Genomic DNA, 20,881 nt, shown 5'->3' on the forward strand with positions numbered 1-20,881 from the left:
ACGCTTGCAGCTGAATGCCTCATAGCGACCTGATGCGAGAGTTTCAGCTCCGAGTCTGCCGCATCTATAGAGGCCTGAAGGGAGGGCGGCCACCTCTTACCCTCCTGCATGAGCGCCGAGAACTCTTGCGAGAGTCCTGTGGGAGAAGGTCAAAATTCTCACTGATCCCAAGTGTAAACTGTAAGCTCAGTAGGGCCTGTTGATTGGCGAATTCGGAGTGGAGGCCCCAGCAGAGTAAATCTTCTGCCCAGAGGTCCATTCGCCTTGCCTCTCTAGACTTGGGCGCAGGTGCTGCTGACCGTGCCGCTCTCGCTCGTTGACTGACCTGGCACACCACACCGCACGCGAGGATGAACATACAGGTACTCGTACCCTGTGGAGGGACCATTATTGCGCTCAACCCCTTTCCGTGGGCAGCACGAAGCCGGGTCACACTGGTATCCGCGCCTGGATGGTACGAATAAGGGGAGCGCTACGTGGGTCGGGGCATCCGCTGAGACGATATGATCCGGGTCGTCCCCTCGGGGACTCCTCCATGGCAGTTTATGTTCAGAGCAACCCGCCGTAGAAGGTCTGGTGCGCCCTGAGGTCGATAGGCGGTGGCCCTGATGTGGATGTTCCCGCCACGCTCGTCGCGGAAGAGAGCGAGATGTCCCGGACCAAAGGTCTTGAAGGACCTTGGTCCCGGTGGGGCATCTGCGGCTTGATCAGGGTGAGGTGCGCCTGTTCCATAGTGTCCGGTGGTCTGCTACGTGGATCCGGGTCCCCTCGGTCAAGGCAAGGAGCGAGGCGGAGGCTGGTGGCCTGGCTCTGATGGTACGCCACGGAGTCCAAAAGGCCACTGCTGAGGGCTTGAGCATCCGAATCCCCATAAGACCGAGTCCACTGGAGGAAACGGATGGCTGGCGGGTTGGCCACGGTGGACGAGAGTGGGAGACGATAGTCTCTACGGCCAGGTGAGTCACTGCACGTGGTGCGTGGACGGTATTTGGAGTCCCGCCGTGCCGTGAATGAGACCGGGATCTACTACCAGCTCGGTGCCGGGAGATGGACCGGTGCCGGGAGCGCCGTCCGAGATCGGCTCCGAGACCTGCGGTGCCTGGGGTCAATCGGTGCGGGACTCCTATGCCGGACCGGCTCCGTGACGTGCGGTGCCGGGAACGGTGCCGAATCGAGAACGGCGCCGGTAAAAGCGGCGACGCGATCGGGACGTGAGCGGTACCCGGAGTACGTCCGGTACCTGTGAAGGGGAACGTACCGGGACTGCGAGCGGCGCCGCAGGGATCCGGAGCGATGGTGAGACCGAGAGCGTCTCGCGAGATCTCGATCTGGAACGAAGTCCACGATGCGGGGTGAGAAAGGTCTCACGAGAGCCGGTTGCCTAGAGATTGTGGGACCCGCACCGGCGTGCGGGGTCGAGGCGGCTCAGGCTCCGTCATCGCATAAGGTCCGTGCGGCCGAGAAAGTCCCGAGGTTGAAGCACAATGAGCTCAACCGCGGCATGCGCCGGGGAGCCAATAGGCACCGGACTCGACGGCCCTGTCCGGGCCGGAAAACGGTGCGACAGACCTCGATGCCACGGCAGGATCGGTGCCGGCAGTCTGTTGACGGCAAGCGCTCTGACCGCGGGGCTGGTGTAGCGGCCGCAGGAGGCTTATGCTTCTTGGCTTCGAGAGCGGAGATGGTGCGACCAGGAGTTGGAAGCGGAGACTGGTGAGAGTCTTTTTAGTGGGCGGAGGTGCGGTGCGAGGAGGCGCTTGTTTCCGGTGCCGCTGGCGGTGCCGCGGACGGTGGAGGAGTGCTGCCTCCATGATAACTGTTTAAGGCGAACGTCCCTCTCTTTCGGGTTCGGGGCTGAATGCCTTGCAATTTTACATCTGTCTGTCAGTGGGAGTCCCAGACACTTTAGACAGGAATCGTCGCGATCGCCTGTGGGCATCGGGCCGACAGGCCAGCCACGTTTTGAGCCCGGCGACCGGGATGGCCGGTCCGGGGTAGGGGACGGGCTAACCCGCGATCCCTACAACTAATTTACAAACTACAACAAATATCTACTAAACTATTTTTAAAGATTAACATATCAGATTCAAAGAAAGAGTGAATGCTAGGGAGTGTGAGACAGATAAGCTGAGCTCCACAGTTCCGACCGACACGGGCGGAAGAAGGAACTGAGGAGCGGTTGGGCCGGCAGGGCTATATATCAGCCGCCATGGTGGCGCCACTGCAGGGGGCGCCCAGCCAGCCCACCTAGTGTTGCTAGGGTAAAAAGTATCCGACGAACGTGCACGCGGCGCGCGCACACCTACTAGAATGGATATGAGCAAGCACTCGAAGAAGAACTAAGGAGCCTTTTTATGGTCATTGCATGATGTCACTACAGGACAGAATTAAGGCTGTTTGGGTGTTGGAACTGTGGACAACATTAACATTCAGATTTAAGTTTATCTTTAACTCTGAATTGCCTAGGTTTGTAATATTTGTTCTCAGGATTATTACAATATCCATGTAATGCTTTACTTTACATTACTGATATGTACTCAACCTCAGATTTAGTTTAATATCAATTTTTTTGATAATTTTCTTAAATTCTTGTCCAGAACATTTTCCAGTGACTCAAGAAAGGATGGATTCCATCACTTTGTCAGACACGGAGAAATAACATGACATGTTGAAGACCAGCCTAATCTTTTTCTGTAGTTTCTTTTCCTACAATGCAACTGCCTGCTAAGCAGCTACAATGAAAGCTAGAGTGAAACAAGACTATATCATTCTGTCATCATATGGTATCTTCCACCCAAATGCTTTTAAAAATTAAACTAAATTTTAAGAAGATTTGTTTCGTATGTCTGTGAAATCAGAGTGAATTCCTATCAACATATAAGCTCTTCTAAAATTGAAAGCCAAGTTAAAATCAGGAGCTTTGGGGTGAATTAATATCACCTGTATACTCCATATTGGAGATGCAAGAGGGTGCTGAGGCAACTAGCCAACAAAGCAGAGTAGAAAAGGGAACTGGTGCAATGGAGTGATGATTGTCACCTGTTGGTGAAGAGGATAATATTGCCCCAGTTCCCTCTCAGTATATAGAAAAGAAAAGCTTGAGCTCCTGATTCCTTGTGAGTTAATTTTAGGGTTTAGTCACACAGCAAAGTAAATAATCATTTTTCAAAACAGCAACTTTTAATGTAATTAAAGATATTTTGAAATATTAAACAACATAGGGGTGCTGGATGCTTTAGGGCAGTGGTTCTCAAAGCCGGTCCGCCGCTTGTTCAAGGAAAGCCCCTGGTGGGCCGGGCCAGTTTGTTTGCCGGTTTGCACATCCCTCGGCCCCCGCTGCTTCCCGCAACCCCCATTGGCCTGGACTGGCAAACCACGACCAGTGGGAGCTGCGATTGGCCAAACCTGCGGACGTGGCAGGTAAACAAACCAGCCTGAACCGCCAGGGGCTTTCCCTGAACAAGCGGCGGACCGGCTTTGAGAACCACTGCTTTAGGGGATTTTTCTCCCAAGAGCATTGGTTCAAATCTGCTTTAGGTCAACTGTAATTAAGATCTTGCCTATGCTAGAGAAGCACCATTGTAACTCTATAACTTGCCTATAACAAACTTTGCAGACTCATCTAGCTCCTCATGAAACATGTACTTCCTCCAGGCAGGGCAGAACTGTTCAAAGCAGGCAATGGAATGATCCAAAAATGTGATTGGGTGCAAATAGATATTACGCAACAGTTTGTGCAAGTCATCGTGGGATAGGTACAAACCACCGTAGAACAGCCTTGATGTATTACTAACACCACAATGGGTTTTCATGTTGAAATAATTTAAAAATTATCTGTTTTTCATAATTTACATGAAAGTGTTCTTTTACCGAAAACAGACTTAAGTACACACACAAATGTACTACAACAGAAAACAAGTGCAATTGTTACTGTGTACTTACCCCCTTCTCCTGATCCAGAACCATTATCTGATAAGGAAACAAAAAGGGGAAAAAATCACAACACTGTCCCAGGAATAGCTCTTTATTCAAGAACCTGTCATTGCAAAAACATTATACAAGTATTACACATCAGGAGCCAAGTATAATAACAATGTCTCCCATCATATCAGACATCACTATTAGAATTTGTCCAGTCTTATCATACACTCTTTTTCCTATCTGTCAAGGTAAATTTGCTCTAAGAGCAGCAGTGTTTTTGTATGTGTTGCTGAAAAACATTGCTTGTAGTCCATAGGTGCATCACCAACAGAAGATGGTTCAATAAAATACATTATTTCACCTAGCTTGTTTCTCTTATTGCTTTTAAGTCCTTTTTAAAGTATAAAAGATTCCAAGTTGTTAAACAAAAACAGACTAATAATTTACAAATTTGACTTTTGTAATCTATTTAACAGCGGCTACATTTTTACCTTAAACAAAGCCCTAGGCTAGGGATTGTGCATAAATTGCATGATTCCAGAAGTGGCCTCAGGAGTCATTGTGACATGGTATGTCTTTATTGCAGAGTTCACTCGATTTACCTATTCTAGCCCGGTGTTAACTAGCCTCCAACTGAAGTGGCCACACTGTGAAAGAATACTGGAGCTCACCAGTGATTTGATCAGTAACACAAACTGATTGGATGAGCAGCTGATGAGTTGTGCTAACTCAAACTGTGGCCTGTAGCTGCATCCCATTTCATTACTGGCTCCTGCATCAGCAGCACTCAAGCTTCAACGCATACCCTCAACAGACCAGATTGAATTTAAAGTACCACTTAACTCAAGATACAGATTTCTGTGTGTGGACAGGAGTTGGATTATGGCCAACATTCAAGTTATACTGTGAGTTGATACTCCCATGAAGACACACTGCCTTCAGACATGCACTTCTGAGCCACCAGTCCTTCTCTGCTATTTCCTTATTCCTTGTGGTGAAGGGAAGGGGAAGAGGAGAGAAAGTTACAGCTGGCCTATACCCACAGTAAATTGACCAACTGGCTCAGCCACTCCAGAAGGTGAGGAGGGGAGTAGAGCCAGAACTCCACTCATTTCCCACCTCTCCCTGCATACTTGCTCAGGGGATAGAGTAGGCCGGTGAGTTAGCCCTGTTTAATTCTACACACCCAGACCCAAAGGGGTTCTTACTTCCTGGCAGGAACTCATAGTTCAAGGCAGAAAACTCATAGACTCAGAGACTTTAAGGTCAGAAGGGACCATTAGGATCATCTAGTCTGACCTCCTGCACAACGCAGGTCACAGAATCTCACCCACTCCTGTAACAAACCCCTAACCTATGTCTGAGCTACTGAAGTTCTCAAATCATGGTTTAAAGACTTCAGGGTACAGAGAATCCTCCAGCAAGTGACCCGTGCCCCACACTGAAGAGGAAGGTGAAAAAAACCCAGGGCCTCTGCCATTCTGCCCTGAAGGAAAATTCCTTTTTGATCCCCAAAATGGCAATCAGCTAAACCCTGAGCATGTGGGCAAGACTCCCAGCTTGTTAAATTCTTGTTCTAATTTGCTATATTTGTAAGAATTATTTCTTCCAATGCAAGAATTACAGGGCAAAAGTATATGGCACTAGGTCACTTCCACACATTAAAAATAACCTCTTACCACAGGAGCTGTTGCCAAGAATGGAGATTTTCCTCCTATTCAACCTACATTTTCCCTTCTTAATTCCATACCACTACGCCAAGTCTCATGCTGGAGTCTCATTGTTTAAATAAACTAATAGGATAACATAAGGAAAATGTCTGTCTGGTATTTTCTTGACATCAATAATGACCCAATTTCCTGAAAAGCAGACAGCCCTTGTGTAATGTTTAACTGTTGCATCATTGAACAGACAATGCAACATATGGCGCAGCATTGCATAATTAACAAATTTGAAGGTGGCATCATCTGCATACATGAGCTAAACCCGTGGGCGTCCTTGGGATTGTGAAATTATGTGATGAACTGATTCTGTACCTGTGACATAAAAGCTGCTAAAATCTGTCAAATGAAAAAATGTTTAAGTCTGAAGAAATCTGAATGATTCCAGCTGCAATTCTTCCAGTGTTACAGTAGCTACTTCTCATAATCTATACAATTATTTCAAACCCTCATTCCCCAATGCCTGCCCCAGGCAGAGAAAGCCCCAAAGGCAGCAGCACTCTAGAAGTCTGCCGCACGTGAACAGGATGTTGAAACTCCCTGGAAAATATTCAAACATCCTCTGTACTCTCTGGGGCTTTATTCAAACAATCATGTAGGTGCACTTCGAGGCAGGGAAGGTGTGGGGACATAATGGTTCCATAACCTTGTGAATACACCAGACAAAACCTCTGGGACACCCTTACATGGAGGCTGGGATGTGCTGCTGAGAAGGACACTCCACCCTAGAGGCTGATGTAGAAACTCGGCTAGCATGCTGTGGACATGGGAGGAAGACTCCATTCTTTGGGATTTCACTCCAGCTGCATGCAGAGAAGTTTTGATCCTCAGCTGGTGTACATCCTTTGAAATCAATTTACATCAGCAGAGGATCTGCCTCAGAGTGTTTTCATTGGCAAGTTCCTATCTTTGGAATTTGGTCTGACAAATTCCAAATTTGCTTATTTTCAGGCTACACTGCAAGGGTCATTTATTTATGAAGGTCATTCCAGGGGGGATGAGTTCAGTAAGATGGGGGTTTTCTTTTTGAACTTGTGAGGGCTGTGGATTGGGAGGTTTTAAGGTAATTGTTTCATATGTGTATTATGAATTTGATTAGTGTACCTACAGAGATGCAACAGGAATATTATAAATTAAACAATACTTCCCAGAAAATGCCAAGGAGCTCTCCATGCTCTAGGGCTCGTCTCAGTGTGGTTGGTTCCTGAAGACTGTGCTAAATGCTACTGATTAGATTCTTCATCTCAGTCTGGCGGATGAAAATTCCTCTTCCGTCTCTAGTGACTAAATTAGCGTGATTATGTACCTGAAGCTCAGAGATAAAACAGATTGTCTCTTACCCTCAAGAGTTTTGGGAGGATGATAGCGTAGATCAGTTTCTCCCTTTCATAGAATCACAGAATATTAGGGTTGGAAGAGACCTCAGGAGGTCATCTAGTCCAATCCCCTGCTCAAAGCAAAACCAACCCCAACTAAATCATCCCAGCCAAGGCTTCGTCAAGCCAGGCCTTAAAAACTTCTATGAATGGAGATTCCACCACCTCCCTAGGTAACCCATTCCAGTGTTTTACCACCCTCCTAGTGAAATAGTGTTTCCTAATGTCCAACCTAGACTTCCCCCACTGCAACTTGAGACCACTGCTTCTTGTTCTGTCATCTTCCACCACTGAGAGCAGCTGAGCTCCATCCTCTTTGGAACTCCCCTTCAGGTAGTTGAAGGCTGCTGTCAAATCCCCCCTCATTCTTCTCTTCCACAGACTAAATAACCCCAGTTCCCTCAGCCTCCCCTCGTAAGCCATGTGCCCCAGGCCCCTAATCATTGTTGCTCTCTACTGGACTCTCCCCAATTTGTCCACTCCCTTCTGGGGGGATGTGGGGGGCAAAACTGGACACAATACTCCTGGTGTGGTCTCACCAGTGCTGAATAGAGGGAAAAATCACTTCCCTCTATCTGCTGGCATTGCTCCTAATAATACAGCCCAATATGCCTTTGGCCTTCCTGGCAACAAGGGCACACTGCTAACTATATCCAGCTTCTTACCCACTGTAATCCCCAGGTCCTTTTCTGCAGAACTGCTGCTTAGCCAGTCAGTCCCCAGCCTGTAGCAGTTCATGAGATTCTTCCTTCCTAAGTGCAGGACTCTGCACTTGTCCTTGTTGAACCTCATCAGATTTCTTTTGGCCCAATCCTCCTATTTGTCTAGGTCACTCTGGACCCTGCAGCGTATCTACCTCTCCCTGCAGCTTAGTGTCATCTACGAACTTGCTGAGGGTGCAGTCTATCCCATCATCCAGATCACTGATAAAGATGTTGAACAAAACCAGCCCCAGGACCGATCCCTGGGGCACTCCAACTGCTACCGGCTATCAACTAGAAATCAAGCTGTTGATCAATACCTGTTGAGCCCAACAATCTAGCCAGCTTTCTATCCACCTTATAGTCCATTCTTCCATACTTTTTTAACTTGCTGTCAAGAATAATGTGAGAGACCATATCCAAAGCTTTGCTAAAGTCAAGATATATCACATCCACTGCTTTCCCAATATCCACAGAACCAGTTATCTCATCATAGAAAGCAATCAGGATGGTTAGGCATGATCAGTTTGTCAACCCAGTTTTTAATGCTCATAAGTAGGGCCCTACCAAATTCAAGGCTGTGAAAATGTGTCAGAGACCATAAAATCTGGTCTTCCTTGTGAAATCTGGCTATTGTAGCGGGCATTGCGGTATTGGCACTTTTACTTCCTGCATTGCCTTCAGAGCTGAGCAGCCAAAGAGTGGAAGTTGCTGGCCAGACATCCAGCTCTGAAGGCAGCGCTGCCACCAGCAGCCATACATAAGTAAGGGTGGCAATACCGTGACCCTCATGACTCCCATTTGGGTCAGGACTGCCACAGTTACAATGCCATTACACTTCAGATTTCAATATCTGAAATCTGTATTAGAGTACTTGTCCACAGTCCGCAGGACAACCATGCTAAACCAAGCCTGCATGGAGGGATAGTGTTCCAGGTTCTGAGCCTGAGCCAAGTTTTCCTAAGCAAAGGAACAATCTTTACTGCAAACTCAACATACTGTAATTAGCTGTCAGATGGCACCTACATGCAAGTAGCCAAGTCCTGGAGGATCAATGGCCTAGAGGGCCAAGAAACAAGACACTTTCATGACAGCTGTGAGGAACCTAGGATAGGGTTGCCAGGTGTCCAATTTTTGACAGGAACGTCTGGTCGAAAAGGGACCCTGGCGGCTGCTGACTGGGCCGTTAAAAGTCCAGCTGGCAGCACAGTGGGGCTAAGGCAGGCTCCCTGTCTGCCGTAGCTCTGTGTGGCTCCCAGAAGCAGTGGCATGTCCCCCCTCCAGCAGCTCCTAGGCATAGGGGCAGTCAGGGGACTCAGCATGCTGCTCCTACCCCAGGTGCCGGTTCTGCAGCTCCCATTGGCTGGGAACCACAGCCAATGGAATCTGCAGGGGCAGTGCTGGTTGGAGGACATGCCACTGCTTCAGGGCGCTGCCTGAGGTAAGTGCCGCACAGAGCCTGCACCCTGACCCCCTTCTGAACCCATCAATCCCAGCCCGGAGCACCCTCCTGCACCCCAAACCCCTCATTCCCACTCCCACACCAGAGCCTGCACCCCCAGCCGGAGCCCTCCCCCAACCCCCACACTCCAATTCACTGCCCCAGCCTAGTAAAAATGAGTGAGGTTGGGGGGAACAAGTGATAGAGGGAGTGGGGGATGGAGTGAGTGGGAGCAGCCCCATTTTGGATGTTGGTGGAAGAGGGGCTCTGTGGAGGAAGGATTGTGCTGCTCTGGGTGTGGGTGTGCTTCAGCCTGAGGGAAAGGCATGTGACAGACAGAGCTAGACTGGTTCTGTTGTGACCACTTTGGCCTCAGGCTCGTGTGTGTCCTGAGTGCAGGTGAAGGCCGAGGGGCTGCGGAGACACAACCCCACTGGGACGGAGGCTCACACTGAGCAGCCACCAGAGAAGCCGCTAACTCACCAGGCTAGCGCATCTCAGTTCTATGTACACCACTAGTGGGGTTAGCAGCCTTGCGCTGTGGGAGGGGGTGGGGACTGTGCCAGTTTTTCACCATTGTTGAATTCCCTTAAGTTTCCCAGCCCCCTGGGGCCCACTGGTCTGTCCCAGCTCCTGCCCAGCGGTCTGCCATGTGAATGATATGAACAGCTCCATGTGTGTAACGGTTTTGTGTTAGCAATTTCTGGACCCACTCAAGCAAAGATGGCAAATGCCCAAGTCACAGAGGAATAGGTGCAAGCTTAGTGCAACTACCAGCACCTGTGTCCAACAGAGAGGGATGTGGGGGAAGGGGCTGTTGGCACTTGATTAGCATCTGTGGGGCCCTGTTCTTTCCACATATCTTCAACCAAGTCAGGATTTATCAGTGTGGTCTCCACAGAACAGCTGTAATAAGAGGAACCACATAGACAGAAGAGGAACCTCTCAAATGATCAAAAAGTGTAGGGACAGTAAAAGTATGTCCCAGTTGTAGAGATCACTGGTTTCTCCCATAAACTGTTTAGGGGCAAAACTAAATTCTCTTCCACTAGTTTGTGCTTGCTACCTTCATGTGCTGGCCAGTACTCAGACTTTCCTACATAGTCTGCCATAAAATGATCAGCATCATCCAGGTTTTATGTTCAATGGCAGTTAAGTTCCTGGAAATGTTTTTGATAGATCCCCTGAATAAGGCCAAAGGAGAAAAATCAAGACTGGGTGCTTTCTACAAGTCACCCACAATTCCCAGTGGCTGCCTATATTTCACCTGGGCTTTTCCAGACAACATGGAACTAACTGAATAGCCCAGTGTATATTGGGCCATGCATGCCTTCTGCAGCTTACTCCAGGCCCGGAGAAATGTCTCCAGGTTAAATTTGGGTCCAGGTATGGAGAGTTTGACATCAAACATCAGGCTCCTCTATCCCTGAGCTCCTGTTTACTTACCAGCAACTAGAATTGCCCATCTGTCACAGCACTCAACAAGGGCCTTTAACTTTTTCTTTAGCTGTGTCACAACTCTGCAATTCCACCTTTTACCCTTTGGAAGTATCACAGTTCCATGTAATACTAAGAGTGTCAGAGCATCTGAACACGCATCTGAAGAAGTGAGGTTTTTTTACCCACGAAAGCTTATGCCCAAATAAATCTGTTAGTCTTTAAGGTGCCACTAGACTTCTTGTTTTTGTGGATATGGACTAACATGGCTAACCCCTGATACTTGAGTGTCAGAGCAGTCATCAGCATAGGGACTGGTGTTTTAAGAAGAAAAAGAAAATTACACAATCCAATTCATTCTGCCACACAAATGAAGGCTTGCAGAAGCCACAGTGCAAACTACAGCTGGGCGATACTTTTTAGGACAAAACTTCTCCCCCCCCCCCCGAAAAATGCAGTTTCAGATTGATGGAAACATTTTGTGAATTTGTGTCTAATTCACACCACCCCCACTTTCCAAAAATAGTCTAAATGTTTTGTTTTGATGTTTTCAACATGAAAAGTGTCCTCTTTTTGATCCCGAACAACTTTTAATTTTGAATTTTACTTCCATTTCATTAATTTTTGTAAAAAATAAAAAAACCTTGAACAGAAAATTAAATGTTTTATTTTGGGCCACACAAAATGAGCTGAAATTTGTTTTTCCCCCTGGAACTTTTTTGGTTTGCAAAAAAATTCCAAAAAAATTAATTTCAGGTTGATCCAAAATTAATTTTCAATTTTTTTGTTTGGCTACTGAACAGAAAGGTTGGTCACTCTCACAACTCTAGTACAAATAACAAAGAAGCTTCTACTTCCTGCTACTCTGTCAGCAGAGTGAGGTTTGCACAGTTAACAGGACACAAAATAAGTTTGTTAAGAAGTATGCTAATTTAGTCTTCTCAAACTCCCAGCAACAACACTCAATCCTCTTACTGCTGTGTCCCCACCCTCCAGAAGCATTGCTACCTGCTGGCAATTACCCTTAATTTTTATATGCCAGCAGGAGATTTCTGAAGGAATGCTTACAAGCCTAATTGCCAGCAGCTGTGGGGACCTCAGGTGCCTAAAATAGGTTTTTAACCTCTGGCTTGCAAGTCTATGTCTCAGGAATGTCCACTGTTGCACACATTCCTAGAAAAGTTTTGCAATCATTTGATCCAAATTTGTGTCTTATAGCAGCTTTTTTCGCTTAATTATAGATTGTGAAAAGTAGTACAGATGGTCAGAAGATGAAAAGCTAACATCCATTGTTTACCCTCAAACCATTTATTTCCTAATGATAAAAATGGGACATTGCATTGGAGCAAATCTTCCTCATAGGCTGGACAGAACAATTTGGCTTTCTTACAAGGGCTGTTTTAATTTTATTTTCAGTATTTGATGCTTATAAGAATTTAACTACCAGTGTCTCAGTCAGCTATCAATAATAAATAAATGAATTTTCCAGGCTGTTTTGTTGGTTTAGTAAGGAGAAAACCAGATACACCTCTACCCTGATATAATGCTGTCCTCGGGAGCCAAAAAATCTTACTGCGCTATAGGTGAAACCACGTTATATCAAACTTCCTTTGATCCGCCGGAGTACGCAGCCCAGCCCCCCTGGAGCACTGCTTTACCGGGTTATATCCAAATTTGTGTTATATAGGGTCATGTTATATCGGGGTAGAGGTGTATAAGGAGTTCTTTTCATATATGTACTTCTAGTTACACTTATTGTGAATCACCTACAGAAAACCCCCCCACAAACTGTAAAAACTGGTAAAGTCAGGATTCATAATAAGAGTTTGATTACTTCAAACTGAAGAACACCAGTTTAAATTAAAAGATGTCTTAGGAGAGTCATTCTTCACTGCAGCGCAGTGTGTCATAAAGAGATAAAACAAACTGAAAAAATACAATATATATTTACTAGAGCTATATTATTTGCTTTTAATTATGCAAATAGCATATTATTTTTTCAGTTTAGAAGTCCCAGTAAAAGAAGTAGACTGTTTCTTCCAATAAATATTATCCTCTGAGAGCTGTGAATTGAAGAGTACATTATATAAAAAATATCAGTTAAAGGTCATTGTGCTTGATTAATTTTGATGGGCATATAATACAAATCTGGCAGACGTCAAAAACTTGGCAACAACCTACACATGCAGTGTTGATTAATAGGAACACAAATTAAAATAAATCATGAACATTCATTTCTTATTTACTGGTTTGATTTCTTCATGACCCATAAAATGCAAATCAGAAAGTGAATAATGTCCTCCTACCAGAGAGACAGGAAGCAAACTAAAAGCTTTGCGACTATTTCTCAACATTGTTGTAAGCACCTGAGGCAATTCCTGTTCCTGGTCCATCTGCTTGGTATCAGCATCACAGTTGGCTTAACTAGGCAGTTCAGGAATCCTCCTGGCACAGGGAAATCCCCAAATGGCATGGAGTAGGTTTAAATGGCATAGAGGGACTTATGTCAGTGCATCTGGGTGAATTTCACCTTCATGAACAGATCATGGATTTTGGGGAGTGGTAATCCAACCATGGAATTTCACAGTAGTGGGACAGTTTATAAAAACAGATTTGTTAAATCAGCACTTAAATTTCAGACTGAGGTATTATGTAAAGTGTGTGCTAACCTGGGCTTAACTCGTTTCTTTAGTTTACCCCAAATTTTCAAACATGGGTGCCTACATTTAGGTACCTAAACCTCTATTTAGACACCTGAACAAAGTGGTCTGATTTTTCATAGATGCTGAACATCCACAATTCCCATTAACTACACAGGGAGTGATGGGTACTAAATAGCTCCGTAGACCTGCATGTTTGGAAATTTTTCCCCTTTTATATTAAAATTTGCTAGTAGAGTTGAGGAATGCTGCTCCATTTGCAATCACTCAAAGCCCTCAGTTACACATGATATTATCATTCCCTAAAACACAACTTTTAGCCTGAAGTCCTACATTTTGGTTATACCAATGCCACCCCAGACTTACTGTTTTCTAATTTTGTGTATTTGGGAATCTCTGAATTCAAAAAGCCTACCATGTATTACAGGGTTTATTTACCATGCATCCTGTGCAAAGCAAGCCAGTCTATTACTAATACATTTATGGCTAAGTTACTGATGACCTTGCAAACCCGGCTTGAGTTATTAATTAAAATGTTACCAAACAAGAAATAGATATTAACAGCCAGACCAAACATGCTCTGCAGCCTTTTCCAATTCTGTGATATAGTTTTAGATGGAAATAGTCCTCTACAAATGCGAATTGCCCTGTTCTTAGAGAATTAAAAGACTTAAAAATCTCACATACTGTAATAATAAAATAATCCCTAGGAAGCAATTACAGTAACTCCTCACTTAATGTTGTAGTTATGTTCCTGAAAAAATGCAACTTTAAGCGAAACGATGTTAATCGAATCCAATTTCCCCATAAGAATTAATGTAAATAGGGGTGGTTAGGTTCCAGGGAATTTTTTTTCACCAGATAAAAAACTATACATTATATAGATATGTACACACAGTATATGTTTTAAATTTAATACTGTTCACAGCTATGATGATTGTGAAGCTTAGTTGAGGTGGTGAAGTCAGAGGGTGGAAGATGGTGGGATATTTCCCAGGGAATGCCTTGCTGCTAAATCAGTGGTTCTCAAATTTTTGTACTGGCAACCCCTTTCACATAGCAAGCCTGAGTGTGACCCCCTCATATAAATTAAAAATTCTTTTAATATATTTAACACCATTATAAATGCTGGAGGCAAAGCAGGGTTTGAGGTAGAGGCTGACAGCTCATGACCCCCCATGTAGTAACCTGGTGACCCCCTGAGGGGTCCCAACCCCCAGTTTAAGAACCCCTGTGCTACATGATGAACTAGCACTGGGCTGAGCCCTGAAGAGTTAACACATTGTTGTTAATGTAGCCTCTACAAGGCAGCAGGAATGGAGGGGAGGAGAGATAGCATAGCAGACAGAGACAGACACACACATCTTGTGTGTGGGAGAGAGAGAGAAATGCACACTGCCCCTTTAAGTAAGCTGACCCATTCTTAAATGCATTGTCTTTTTAAGTGGATCAGGAAGTTGAGACAGCAGCTGCTGCCCCAGGCTTTCTCTGTCTCTCTCTGTCCCCCACTCTGCTCTATATGGAGAAGATGGGGTAAGCAGGCTATAGGAGCGGGGGGGAGGGGGACACCCTGACATTAGCCCCTCATTTCCCTCCCCCTGCACAGCAAGCTGGAGGCTCAGGGAGCAGCTCCAAAGCAGAGGGCAGGAGCAGCACAGGGCAGTGGGGGGAAGGATAACTGCAATTGCTAGCCTACTGGCAGCTGCTGCACGGGGAACTTAGGTGAGCGGGGAGCTGACAGCAGGGCTGCTGGTCCACCCTGGTTCCCACCAGCTAGCTGCAATGGGCTGCTCTTCCTGCAAGCAGTGGACAAAGCAGGCAGCTGCCAAACAACCTTAGAATGGAGCACTGCACAACTTTAAACGAGCACGTTCCCTAACTGATCAGCAACGTAACAACGAAACAATGTTAACCGGGACGACTTTAAGTGAGGAATTACTGTACAGAAAGAATTCCAGCCTAATAACCCATGTATCTTGCCACCCTGTAATCGCTAACTGAGAGCTGGCATAAAGCCTGGATTTGTGAAAGGTGAGTCTCATATATATTATTGCCCCAGATGTATACAGCCACAAATGTGATGACTTGAGGTGAGCAGCTGGAACACCATAGGATTCATATGAACCTGCAGCTAGAGAACCACTTTTATGCAAGTTGTCATAGATCCCAACACTCTGAGACCTGTCCAGCCCATGAAAACCTGCATCAGAACAGACACCTGTGCCCTCTGCTCCAGGATGCTGAGTATTGAATAGGTCCCCAAATAAATCAGCTCCTGAAAAGAAGCTAGAGCAAGGTTGGTTTACCTCCCTTCATCACCTCCCCTCCCCTCTCCCCTCAATTTGAGCTTTCAGGAATCAATGGCCCCAGTTTAATGGACCCTATTTAATGCAATCCTACAGTAGTTTTAACAGTTGTCCAACTGTGCATGGATGAATGGGCTTTTCCTTCAAAAGACTGAAGCTAGGACCACCATGAAGTTGGTGAACATTTGATTAGCTGCAGCTAGGCAGAGCTCTGAGCTCCTAATGGCATCTCAGAACAAAAAGAATTGTCACAGCAAATTCTGGTGGGCTAGTTGAAAATTGATTTGCATATGTTGTATTTATTTTGATGTAATTTGAAGAGTCTGTTTCTGATTGTATGCATCATGCAGATCAAGAGCACAAAAACGTTCACCTACAATTACTTAAGATCACAGGATAAGTACTCCCTGTGAACAGGATGAGCCACAGAGGAAGGAATTTATGGTGTTATGATTCAGGATTTAATGGAAAAAAGCAGACACTTAGGGCCTGGCTATGATCTCAGTTATACTCGTGTAAATCAGGATTAACTCCACTGAAGTCAGTGGAATTATACTAGTGTAAAACTGGTGTGAAGCCAGAATCAAGCCCATAGGGTCAAGCGTATATTCTGTATATTTTGGTCCAATGTGTCTCAAAACATATCTTCAGCTACTATGATGATTGTTATAAAGTGACACTTCATGTCCTGAATTCCCTTCTTTTTGTGTAGATCTTTGAGAAAAAGGAGATGAAAGGAAGGAATCTCTCCAGAGCATTGAGACATATAGCTAAGTGAAGTGGTGATTAGCAACCAGAGATCTGAAGATGAGAGTACTCTTAGCTTTGCACAGCCCTTGAACAAACTCCATATGACTTGATCCTCCTAGGGCCTAAACACTTCACTGGATTTGCTTCAGTGCTCTAAGTCCTCTTCCTCCACCTCTCTATCTAAAGGCTGCAGATTTTAAGTAGGGTATGGAGCTGTGGGGGAGAATTTTACTTTTGTTTCAGAGAATCAGGTAGTTTTCCTTGAGTGAAATAAAGGCAGTACTGATGGTTGCCTATAGGGAACGCTAGAGGTTGGGAAGAGAAAGTGACTGAACCATAGAAGCATCTTTTGTTTCATTGTAGTTTGGCTTCAGGGTCCAGTATCTCTGCCTGGTCTTTGGCTGCCATTTAAGATTTCACTTCCTTAGCTCCATCCAGAGGTGAGGTTTCCTCCATTTCAATATATTCTAGTCAAGACAAAACTTTATCACAATTCTATATCAAGTCTTCACACTTGGAGACCTTAGACATTTATGCATGGTTTACTCCGCTAAACGATATGAAAAAGGCACTGGATCACACCAGAAATAAGTTTCCTCCAAAGAAACCTGCTTTCTCTGGTTACTGGTGTATCCATAGCAGAACTGAAGAGACTAATGAGGTGTTAGATTGGAAAGGCTCTTGGACTTTTACAGTTTGGCCATGTGCAAGCCAGTGATAACGAAGACTAATTATTTCTTTAGACATGAACATCTGTGAAAACCTCCCATGGACCAGATATAGGCCAGATGAGTCCCCCAAAATTAGATTTTGGTGCATAAATCATTCACTGAAATCTTCTGAGATGGCCAGTTTTGAGGAAGCCAGCCACCTGTCTGTATCCCAGTGAACTGGCCTCAGAGACTGAAATCTGCACATAGATTCAGAAAAGCTCTAACAATGAAGTTTTCTTGTGTTCAAGCCTTTGGCTAGAATTCTTCCATATGGTTTTCTTTAATTTTAAATCATTGTAACATTATAGTGCTAGAAAATAAAGCTATCAGTTTGATGTAGAAAAACCATTAAAATAGAGGGTGAGTGGGTTTGGGAAAAAGAACAAGAGGTTACCTGCTCCCTAAAATAGCCTAATCCAAAGCCACCATCACTTCCTGGTTCATGGAGACACAGAACTGGAACCTGAACTCAGGGTATGTCTATACTACCTGCCGGATCGGCGGTTAGTGTTCGATGTATCAGGAATCTATTTATTGCGCCTTGTCTGGACACGATAAATCGATCCGCTAAATGATGCCTGTACTCCACCTCGGCAGGAGGAGTAAGTGGAGTCGACGGGGGAGCCGCGGCAATTGACTTGCTGCCGTGAGGACAGCCAGGTAGGTCGAACTAAGATACTTCGACTTCAGCTACGCAAATAGCGTAGCTGAGGTTGCATATCTTAGTTCAACCCCCTCCCCCCCCAGCTAGTGTAGCCCAGGCCTCAGAAGCTGTTTGCTCCCAGGGAGGTTTTGGCTTCTAAACAGCGAGTCCAAAACTACTGAACCATTCAAATTTTGTTCCAGAAAGGAGTAAAGGGAAAGAGGAAACAAGAAAACACTCTCAGATCCTGTATTCTAAAGGGTTAGAGAAGAGTCATCATTTACCCTAGAGAGTAAATCTACACAGTTGGGTCTCTCCCCTGAATAGATTGCAACAAAGCTTTAAGTTTCTTTCCATTTGCTAGAAGGTTCTATTAGCCACTGCCTCACCACAGTACATGTGGTTGTTTGTAAATCTGTGGCAAGATCCTGCAAATGGACCTGCCTAGGAACATGCCAAAGAGCTCCATTACATTCAGTGGGACTCTCTGCAGCTATAGGATGTGCTGGGTGGATCCCTTTGCTGAACATAGTTTTAATTCTGTACATCCAAGACATGAGTCATGAAGAGATGACTAACATTAGGTGATAATCAAGATTTTTCTTTTGCATCAAAAGCATTCACCAATTGTTTCCTAGGTTAAAAATATTTAAAAGGAAAAAATTTTTGGATTGGCTAACATACAGAAGAAACCCTATATCTGCTGGTGACAACGTTTCATAATTAAAGGTAATCTGTGATTTCTGCATTTTTTGAAAATTAATTTTACAAAAAGCATGAAAAAAATGAAAAGAGCTTTAATAAAAAAGCCAAACCTTATTTATTAATGTTGCACAATCATATCTTACATACCAGAATAACAAGGTCCTCTTGCTACCATTGTTATCTCTTTCTGATGTTTGCAAGCAGCTCTCCTGAGGAAGCATTCGTTTTGGTAAGTGTCTCCATTTGATCCACAAACAGGAATGTAATTTGTATGACACTAAAAAAGAAAGTACCAAATAAATTCAGTCATGCAATCACACATGAATAATCTTTAATACAATATACATGAACATATAGGAAAATAGTCATGCAGAGAGGTAAACTGTCAGACTGCTAGTTAACGGTAAATCATCATTCTGTTTGGTTAAGAATGATTTAAAATATCCTTTCATGGGCCATGGGAATGATAGTCTATCTCTGTATAGGCTGCAGGGATTAATTTAGCAGGAAAGATTAAAAGAATTAAATATGTGTAGCAAGGCTGTATAATGACTAAGGGGAATACAATAATCATCTACAAGTATTTGAAGGGCAAAAACACCAAGAAGGGAGAAAGGTCCTTTAAGGTAAAACAAGAATGTATAATTAAGAGTAATGGAATGAAATTGAGCAAAGAAAAAATTAAGGTGAACATCAGGGAAGATCTTCTGACTGCAAGATCATTTAGACCATGGAATTGTCTTTCAAGGAAGATGGCAAAAATCCCATCCCCTGAATATTCATACTCCTATTTAGTATGTGATTTTTTAATTTAGTCAACATCTGTCATAATACTTTTGTATTGTTGTTATATTTCAGGGATCAGCAACCTTTGGCACGCAGCCCATCAGGGAAATCCGCTGGTGGGCCAGGATGGTTTGTTTACCTGCAGCGTCCACAGGTTGGGCCAATCGCAGCTCCCACTGGCCGTGGTTCTCCGTTCCAGGCCAATGGGGGCTGTGGGAAGCGGCAGCCAGCACATCCCTCAGCCCACGCCGCTTCCCACAGCCCCCTTTGGCCTGGAACGGTAAACTGCAGCTGTGTACCAAAGGTTGCCAATCCTTGTTAAATATCAAAAGATATTGTGATAGGTCCATTTTAAAAAAAGAAAGGACAATACATTAAATCAGTGTTTCCCAAACTTGGGACACCATTTGTGTAGGGAAAGCCCCTGGTGGGCCAGGCTGGTTTGGTTACCTGCTGCGTCCACAGGTCCGGCCGATCACGGCTCCCACTGGCTGCGGTTTGCCACTCCAGGCCAATGGAAGCTGCTGGAAGCAGCATGGGCCGAGGGACATACTGGCCACTGCTTCCAGCAGCTCCCTTTGGCCTGGAGCAGTGAACCGTGGCCAGTGGAAGCCGCGATCGGCCGGACCTGCGGACGCGCCAAGTAAACAAACCGGCCCAGCCCACCAGGGGCTTTCCCTAAACAAGCGGCATCCCAAGTTTGGGAAACACTGCATTAAATAAATCAATGCCCATCCATGAAAGGCTTTGGCATAGTATTTTAGTAATAGCTGTCCCATCCTAACAAAGACAGAGTAAATGTCTCCTCTACCTAGTGTACATAAAAATAACATAGAAAACATATTGTAACCACTCCATCCCCACCTTCCAAATACCCAGGGAAAGAAATACCAGCCCACTCCCCACCAAAAGCAATGAAAAAACTCCCAATAACTATTTAGGGTTTGATTCAACTCTCATAGTACACCACTTTCTGATCCAGAATACCACAAGAAAAAACAGGGACTAAGGTCTGGTCTACTCACAGACATTGCATCTGTTTAACTGCAAGTGTGATGCTAAACTGATTTAGCTAAACTGATGCAAGAGCGAGTGCACACAAGGTTGCACTGGTATAAATTTTATGTTTAGACAAGCCCCCAAAATGCTCTGATGTCTGGATCAATGTCTTTGAGACTGCATTTTGTTTATTTTTCAAATGTGTATAACTTGTTTATCAAAATCACTCTTGGCATACAAGCAATCAAAATATTTCATTTTTTCAAGTTAATTTTACAGGAAATTATGCTTCCTTCCCTGTCACCCAATCAAAAGTTACCAAGAATGTAATAAACTCCACAAACAGAAGCAACACACATTACTGCTCTGAAAAGTGCTCATAGCATCTCTGTGGTTCTTGGCCTATGAACCTGTCAGATCTCATGCTAAGCAGGGCCAGGGCTAGTCATTGCTGGAACAGGAGAAGTTTTTTGGAGAACTATATTTTCCAATGCCTATGTGTATTCCCCACATTTAATCTAGATGTTGCCGTGTGCTATTTAAAAGCTACCAGTTTCCGCTTCATTTCAGTGATACGTGAAGTGATGCCTGCCTTATAGTTTGTTTGTGTTTTTAATGCTTTGGGAACATTGGATGACATAAATGTCAATCATTTTTATTTTATTGAAATCCTGCAAAATAGCCTATAAATTGCTCTGAAAAGATCAAACACTGAAACATCT

The 20,881-nt window shown here is 44.7% G+C and overlaps 1 protein-coding gene across 1 annotated transcript in view; it reads right to left on the bottom strand.

The window, feature by feature from the left end:
- TMEFF1 (transmembrane protein with EGF like and two follistatin like domains 1) overlaps positions 1-20,881 on the bottom strand; it is a 246,248-nt gene that overhangs the window by 79,826 nt on the left and 145,541 nt on the right. Inside the window, exons 3-4 of the mRNA XM_032774982.2 lie at positions 18,522-18,651; positions 3,943-3,969 (exon numbers count right to left, since the gene is read on the bottom strand). Coding sequence (XP_032630873.2) covers positions 3,943-3,969; positions 18,522-18,651 — 157 coding nt within the window. The remainder of the gene's footprint in view (positions 1-3,942; positions 3,970-18,521; positions 18,652-20,881) is intronic.

This window comes from Chelonoidis abingdonii, chromosome 2 (genome assembly GCF_003597395.2).
Source record: "Chelonoidis abingdonii isolate Lonesome George chromosome 2, CheloAbing_2.0, whole genome shotgun sequence".
NCBI classification, from domain to species: domain Eukaryota; kingdom Metazoa; phylum Chordata; order Testudines; family Testudinidae; genus Chelonoidis; species Chelonoidis abingdonii.